At 40.9% G+C, this 8,786-nt stretch overlaps 1 protein-coding gene across 1 annotated transcript; it reads left to right on the top strand.

Moving 5' to 3' along the window:
• The first annotated feature begins 6,778 nt into the window (after positions 1–6,778).
• Positions 6,779–8,193, top strand: LOC130310195 (uncharacterized). The gene is made up of 2 exons (XM_056552380.1): positions 6,779–7,376; positions 7,463–8,193. The coding sequence occupies exons 1-2, from the start codon at positions 7,252–7,254 to the stop codon at positions 8,061–8,063; spliced, it is 726 nt and encodes a 241-aa protein (XP_056408355.1). The 5' UTR covers positions 6,779–7,251; the 3' UTR covers positions 8,064–8,193.
• The last annotated feature ends 593 nt before the right edge of the window (positions 8,194–8,786 follow it).

Genomic DNA, 8,786 nt, shown 5'->3' with positions numbered 1-8,786 from the left:
AGGTAAATTTGGGGTCTACACCAGCATGTTAGTGTAAACAGAGTGTACCATATACATTTGAGGCCTAAACTGGTGATTTGCACAGGGGTAGCTGGTAGTTACAGCAGTTCTGACATAAACATAAAAAACACCCATATGTGACCCCCATTTTGAAAACTACACCCCTCACCTAAAGTAACAAGGGGTATAGTGAGCCTTAACATCCCACAGGTGTTTGACAAATTTTAGTTTAAGTTGGAGGTGAAAATAAAAAAATGTATATTTTTTTCTCCCTAAAATGCTGTTGTTACCCCAATTTTATCATTTTCACAAGGGGTAATAGGAGAAAAAGCTCCACAAAATTTGTAACCCCATTTCTTTTGAGTCAGAAAATACCCCACATGTGGATGTAAAGTGCTCTGCGGGTGAACTACAGGGCTCAGAACAGAAGGAGCACCATTGGGCTTTTGGAGAGAGAATCTGGCTGAAATTGAAGGCCATGTGCGTTTAGGCCTCCATGGTGCCAGAACAGTGACCCCACCCCCAGATGTGACCCCATTTTGGAAACTACACCCCTAATAAGAAGTGCAGTGAGCATTTACATCTCACAGGTGTCTGATAGATTTTTTTGAGCAGTCGTCTGTCAAAATGAAAACTGAAAATTTTTCATTTGCACAGCCCACTGTTCCAAAGATCTGTCAAATGCCAGTGGGGTTTAACCCCTTAAGGAACCAGCCCATTTTCACCTTACGGACCCAGCCATTTTTTGCACATCTGACCACTGTCACTTTAAGCATTAATAACTCTGGGATGCTTTTACTTTTCATTCTGATTCTGAGATTGTTTTTTTCATGACATATTCTACTTCATGTTAGTGGTAAATTTTGTTGAGGCTTGCATAATTTCTTGGTGAAAAATTCCAAAATTTGATGAAAAAATTGTAAATTTTGCATTTTTCTAACTTTGAAGCTCTCTGCTTGTGACAAAAACAGACATCCCAAATGAATTATATATTGATTCACAGATACAATATGTCTACTTTATATTTTCATCATAAAGTTGACAGGTTTTTACTTTTGGAAGACACCAGAGGGCTTCAAAGTTCAGCAGCACTTTTCCAATTTTTCACAACATTTTCTAAATTGGAATTTTTCAGGGACCAGTTCAGTTTTGAAGTGGATTTGAAGGGCCTTCATATTAGAAATACCCCACAAATGACCCCATTATAAAAACTGCACCCCTCAAAGTATCCAAAATGACATTTGGGTAAGTGTGTTAACCCTTTAGGTGTTTCACAGGAATAGCAGCAAAGTGAAGGAGAAAATTCAAAATCTCCATTTTTTACACTCGCATGTTCTTGTAGACCCAGTTTTTGAATTTTTACAAGGGGTAATAGGAGAAAAAGCCCCCCAAAATGTGTAACCCAATTTCTCTAGAGTAAGGAAATACCTCATATGTGTATGTCAAGTGTTTGGCTGGTGCAGTAGAGGGCTCAAAAGGGAAGGAGCAACAATGGGATTTTCGAGAGTGAATTTTTGCTGAAATGGTTTTTGGGGGGCATGTCACATTTTGGAAGCCCCTATGGTGCCAGAACAGCAGAAAACCCACACATGGCATACCATTTTGAAACTACACCCCTCAAGGCACGTACCAAGGGGTCCAGTGAGCCTTAACACACCACAGGTCTTTGACAACTTTTCGTTAAATGCGGATGTGTAAATGGAAAAAAAAAAATGTTTCACTAAAGTGAATTCACTTCCAGGCAGTGGAAGAGAGGTGGTTGTGGTTGTGATAAATATAAAGCAAATACACTATGTTGAGCTAGCGATTGTTTGTCTCTATACAAGAGTGTGAAGCATACAAGTGAGTGAGTATGAAATATTAGAATTTTTTTTTTCTTTTCTGTTAATTTTTGCAATCCTCAAATCTAGTATGACCTCCATGTTGGAAAAGGCAGTCCAGTGTGCATCTTGCACAATGTATGCAATCCTTGAACAACAGTTTGAGGGTGCAAATTGTTGTGCGAGATGTGTGCGAGTCGCTCATTTGGAAGCCCAGATCCTGGATCTAGAGGAGCAACTGGCAACACTGAGATGCATTGACAGCCCAGAGAGGAGTCTCCTGCTCACTGAGCAGGTAGGTACTCTTTGGGGTAGAGGTGGGGGAGGATAGTGGGACGGAGGTGCAGGACAGTCAGGCAGTTAGCTGTGTTACAGTTAGAAAACGGGGTAGAGGGAAAAGTGTCAGGGAGGCTAGTCCTGAACTGGCACACCCCAACAAGTTTGCCCTGTTGGCAGATGAGGGGGATGCCATTCAGTGAAATACAGCGAGATAAGGTAAACTCCCTGTTAATTTAACCTCGGTTGTATGTAAATTGTTTGAGGGTTTCCTAAGAGATGCTATTTTGGAATATCTTTATAAAAATAAATGTATGACCCTGTATCAGCATGGATTTATGAGGGATTGATCCTGTCAAACTAACCTGATCAGCTTTTATGAGGAGGTGATCTCCAGACTGGACCTGGGGCAATCGCTGGATGTCGTATATCTGGATTTTTCCAAAGCATTTGGTACGGTTCCACATTAAAGGTTGGTGCATAAAATGAGAAGGTTTGGGCTGGGGGAGAATGTGTGCAAGTGGGTAAGTAACTGGCTCAATGATAGGAAACAGAGGGTGGTTATTAATGGTACTTATTCTGATTGGGTGACTGTTACTTGTGGGGTACCACAGGGGTCCGTCTTGGGTCCTGTCCTATTTAATATATTCATGAATGACCTTGCAGAGGGGTTGAATAGTAAAGTAGCAATCTTTGCAGATGACACCAAACTCTGTAAAGCGGTAAACACTATAGAGGACAGTGCACTGTTACAAATGGATCTGGATAGGTTGGAGGTTTGGGCTGGGAAGTGGCAGATGAGGTTCAACACTGATAAATGTAAGGTAATGCACATGGGGAAGAAAAATCCGAGCTGGGATTATGTATTAAATGGGAGAACACTTGGGACGAATGACATGGAAAAGGACTTAGGAGTCTTAGGTAACAGTAAACTTAGCTGTAGTGACCAGTGTCGGGCAGCTGCTGCCAAGGCTAATAAAATCATGGGGTACATCAATAGGGGCATAGATGCCGACGACAAGGAAATAATTCTACCGCTGTAAAAATCACTAGTCAGACCTCACATAGAATACTGTGTACAGTACTGGACACCAGTGTACAAGAAAGATATAGTGGAGCTGGAGAGGGTTTAAATCCCACTAAGGACAACAATAAATAAATAAAGACGTATTATTATTATTATAATAACGTCAGCAGAGAGCACTGTGCTCGTGATGTCATCAGAGAGCATTCCAAAAAGAAAATAATTTCCTCCATAGTATTCAGCAGCTAATAAGTACAGGAAGGATTACAATTTTTTTATAGAAGTAATTTACAAATCTGTTTAACTTTCCGGAGCCAGTTGATTTAAAAGAAAAAAGGTTTTCAACGGAGTACCCCTTTAACCCCTTAATGACGCAGGACGTATTTTTACGTCCTGCGCCGGCTCCCGCGATATGAAGCGGGATCGCGCCGCGATCCCGCATCATATCGCGTATGTCCCGGCGCTCATCAACGGCCGGGACCCGCGGCTAATACCACACATCGCCGATCGCGGCGATGTGCTGTATTAACCCTTTAGAAGCGGCGGTCAAAGCTGACCGCCGCTTCTAAAGCGAAAGTGAAAGTGACCCGGCTGCTCAGTCGGGCTGTTCGGGACCGCCGCGGTGAAATCGCGGCGTTCCGAACAGCTGGCAGGACACCGGGAGGGCCCTTACCTGCCTCCTCGGTGTCTGATCGGCGAATGACTGCTCCGTGCCTGAGATCCAGGCAGGAGCAGTGAAGCGCCGATAACACTGATCACAGGCGTGTTAATACACGCCTGTGATCTGTGTAAAAGATCAGTGTATGCAGTGTTATAGGTCCCTATGGGACCTATAACACTGCAAAAAAAATGTAAAAAAAAATGTGTTAATAAAGGTAATTTAACCCCTTCCCTAATAAAAGTTTGAATCACCCCCCTTTTCCCATAAAAAAAATAAAACAGTGTAAAAAAAAAAAAAATAAACATATGTGGTATCGCCGCGTGCGTAAATGTCCAAACTATAAAAATATATCATTAATTAAACCGCACGGTCAATGGCGTACGCGCAAAAAAATTCCAAAGTCAAAAAAAGCGCATTTTTTGTCCCTTTTTATACCATTAAAAAATTTATAAAAAGTGATCAAAAAGTCTGATCAAAACAAAAATCATACCAATAAAAACTTCAGATCATGGCGCAAAAAATGAGTCCTGATACCGCCCTGTACGTGGCAAAATAAAAAAGTTATAGGGGTCAGAAGATGACATTTTTAAACGTGTAAATTTTCCTGCATGTAGTTATGATTTTTTCCAGAAGTGCAACAAAATCAAACCTATATAAGTAGGGTATCATTTTAACCGTATGGACCTACAGAATAATTATAAGGTGTATTTTTTTACCAAAATATGCACTGCGTAGAAACGGAAGCCCCCAAAAGTTACAAAATGGCATTTTTTCTTCGATTTTGTCGCACAATGATTTTTTTTTCCGTTTTGCCGTGCATTTTTGGGTAAAATGACTAATGTCACTGCAAAGTAGAATTGGCGACGCAAAAAATAAGCCATAATATGGATTTTTAGGTGGAAAATTGAAAGGGTTATGATTTTTAAAAGGTATTTTGCCCATTGAAACCAGTAGGCCCATTGTGGTCTATGGGGAAAAGCTGCTGAGTTGCCCATAGCAACCAATCAGATCGCTTCTTTCATTTTTGAAAAAGCCTCTGAAAAATGAAGGAAGTAATCTGATTGGTTGCTATGGGCAACTCAGAAACTTTTCCTCTGGACAGGTTTTGATAGATCTCACTCTATGGGGGAGATTCATCAAAACCAGTGTAGAGGAAGAGTTGTGCAGTCGCCCATAGCAACCAATCAGATTGCTTCTTTTATTTTTGAAAAGGCCTCTGAAAAATGAAGGAAGCAATCTGATTGGTTGCTATGGGCAACTCAGAAACTTTTCCAGGAAAATCTGCTGAGTTGCCCATAGCAACCAATCAGATCGCTTCTTTCATTTTGCAGAGGCATTGTGAAAAATGAAAGAAGCAATCTGATTGGTTGCTATGGGAAACTGCACAACTCTTCCTCTACACTGGTCTTGATGAATCTCCCCCATAGAGGGAGGTTTATCAAAACCTGTCCAGAGGAAAAGTTTCTGAGTTGCCCATAGCAACCAATCAGATCGCTTCTTTCATTTTTGAAAAAGCCTCTGAAAAATGAAGGAAGCAATTTGATTGGTTGCTATGGGCAACTCAACAGCTTTTCCAGGAAAATAAAGTTTAACCACAACACTGTAACACTCTGTCCACCCTGGGACTTGAACTAGTGACGGTCTCCCATCCCACTGTGCTGCCGAGATGGTCCTGCTTATCTTACATACAGTAAGATCCCCATAGACCACAATTAGCCGATTGGTTTTAATGGGCAAAAAATCACAGAGTTGATGCACTAGTCACAGTTCTCTATACCATTAATGAAGGGAGGGCTCAATATTCGCAAATTTGCGCATATGCGCACAAATTTTCACATATGCACAAAAAAAGCGAATATTCGTAATTATGAATATATAGTGCTATATTTGCAATATTCGCGAATTCGCGAATATGCTATATTCGCGATTAAAATTCAAATTGCGAATATTCGTGAACAACACTAGTCGCTGCAAATACAGTGAAGGAGTTTAAACATGCATGGGATAAGCATAAGGCTATCCTTCATATGAGATAGGGCCAGGGACTATTGATAGGATACAGATTATTGGGCAGACTAGATGGGCCAATTGGTTCTTATCTGCCGACACATTCTATGTTTCTATACTGTATGGATATCAGAAAAATGGTTCCAAGCTCTTATTTCTTTATTAAATTCACTACTTTGGGGCAGGAAAGCACGAGAATGAAATATGTTTCTTTAACGTTAGCTGAGCACGATGGGGGTTGGGCACTTCTTTTTTAGGTACTTTTTAGCACTAAAATTGCAGACTATTATGAGAAGGAGGGAAAATGTAGTCCTATTTTCTCTCTCTAAGTTATGTTCAAACTACGGAATTCCTGTGGAATTCCGCAAGCCGAATTCCACGGGCGGAATTCCGCGAGCCGAATTCCGCGGTGTGAATTTAACATTAGTGTGAATGGGTTTTCGCGAGACCCGTTCACACTGCGGAATTTCAACGCCGCTGAAATTGTTCTGCGCAAAGAAAGAACATGTTAATTCTTTGCACGGAAGTCTGCGAGCACTGCATAGCTGTCAATGGTGACGGCTCAGTGCCGCCCGGTTCTACCGCCGCCGGCTGCCAGTCTGAATCTCCGCTAGCTGAATTCAGCGAGCGGAGATTCCGTTCACACACTGTAGTGTGAACATACCCTAATGGGTCGTTATAAGGATATTTTTGAGATTTTGGAAGCTGGGATACTCATTACACCCATGCATATCTATATAATAAAGTATGGGAGGAACTTAAATTTTTTTTTAAATCACATGGAGTTTTGACTTTACTTCATTATGGTCGAATAAAGCACTTAAAGTATTCCTTAAAATTAAAGATTCACTATTTTGGATGAAAAGGGGCTTATTTATGTAAATCAATTATACGCTTTAGGTCAAATAAAGTCACTTGAAGAGATAGCCCATAAGTATGGGGTGGCAGACAATCAGAAACATTGTTTTTTACAAATAAGTAATGCAGATCATAAACCAATAAAAGGAAAAATTGGAGATTTCAGGGATTCTATATATAAGAAAAGTTTAATTAGACTATTTCCTTATGCGTAGTTGCTGTCTGGGCATGCTGGGAGTTGTGGTTCTGCAGCGGTTGGGGGTTCACAGCTTGAAGACCACTGCTATAGAGGGTGCAAATGTATCTGAGCCCTGGAACTCAAATAATGTGAAATATAAGATGATCAAAATAGAGCTCCTGCACTAATTACTTGGGTTCTGGGGTCTGTAAGGTCCATAGTAAAACATCAGGTTCTGTCTATAGCAGATACTAAATCATGGCAGCTCCAAGAAACAAGCAGTCATTCTGACATGTCACATGTGATGTCATAGACAGCTGGAGTAATGACATTCCACTGACAGCCGCCCGAGCCTTCAGTCTGTAGATTGTTCCAGTGAGATAGTGAGATTAGTGAGATTAGCGTCTTATTCTTCTACTTGTCTGAAATGGAGCTAAAAGGTTTGGGGTTCGTCCCCCTCCTGTTGGCGTTTTGGTGTGCGGCCTGGCTTGCCACCAGCTACATCATGACGGTCGTCCTCGGCCATGCCTCCTCGCCACTGATGAGCATCAGGTAAGATAAACAAGCACATGATTCTTATTTCATGGATTGGGAGTGAGGAAATATCTATAATAACATTGGTTTCTTTTCCTTCACAGTGACGTGGGAAATTTCTTTCCCGAAAGCATATTATTCAGAATTGGATTCATAGGGACATCCATTGGCACTTTGGTACTAACCTTTCTTATTTATAAGTATATGGTTATGCATACTGAAGAGTTCAGGGGTCAACATGTCCTGATCCAGAGGATCCTGCTGGCCATTGTGTGGGCCTCCTGTTTTGCCACAGCTGTCATGCATGTATTTTCCCCCAAAGAATATCCCAGGATACACTTTGTCAGCATGATAATTTCAATTACATGTGAAGCCTTATACTACCTTGGGCAGTCAATCCAGATGTATAAATTACCAGGAGCAAAAAAAGTCATCCACCATAGTAGATGCACCTGCTGTGGCCTGACTTTTGTCTGTGTCATTTTCTATTTTGGATATGAAACATTAAAGGAATTATTCTATAATGATGAAGACTGGGACGAGATCCGTGAAATCCCCATCATAATCATCGAGTGGGTGATGCTTCTACTGATCTTGATAAACATTGTGACCTATTATTCCACCATGCAGAGGTTATTGTTGACCGTCTCCAGAAACAGCTGCACACTCTCTCTTAGAGTAAAAATTGATGACTTCGGGGTGTAGACCACCACGTGGGCCATCAAGTGGACTTCTGGGAGAAATACTGCACAGGACATGGAAAAACATCTAAAGAAGAATAACTGGGGGACTACATATGGTGCCAGTAATCATGACACAATAATATGAGCTGGTGGTATTACCTATACAAAAAAATAAAATAAAAATAAATAAATAAATATTTGTGATAAGTGTAATACCTAGTTAGAAAAACAGAATCAAATTCATCATTATAACCACCCTCTCATTACCCTGTTTATTATTTTTCAAGCAAGCACTTTGTTCTAATTCGTCCACTCTCTGGCGTGCTCCTTGTATAAGGGGTTTGGGATACCCTTTTTGTTTAAAACGATCCTCCAGGTTATCTAGTTGTTGCTGGCAATATTTGTGTGGAAGAACAATTCCTTCGGATTCTTTTCATTTGACCAAATGGAATGTTCTTCTTCCATTATTTAAGATGGCAACTGTTAAAGTCGAGATAGCTGTTTGCATCCACCTCCTTAAAATAGATGGCAGTATGCAAACAGCCATCCTGAATATAGATATTTAAATCCAGGAACTCAAATTTTTTGGGGGACTGATGCAGCGCTGCCTTTAGCAATCTCTGGCTCTGCCATAGCGCTTTTTTTGAGGGGGCGTGTCGGCTGCCCCTTCGCCTGGTGGTCAACACTAGTGTTGCTCGCAAATATTCGCAATGCCAATATTATTCGTGCATATCACATATTCGCA

Source organism: Hyla sarda, chromosome 1, assembly GCF_029499605.1.
Source record: "Hyla sarda isolate aHylSar1 chromosome 1, aHylSar1.hap1, whole genome shotgun sequence".
Classification (NCBI taxonomy): Eukaryota; Metazoa; Chordata; class Amphibia; order Anura; family Hylidae; genus Hyla; species Hyla sarda.
The sequence above is the reverse complement of the archived record's forward strand: the minus strand, read 5'-3'. Positions and strand labels throughout refer to the sequence as shown.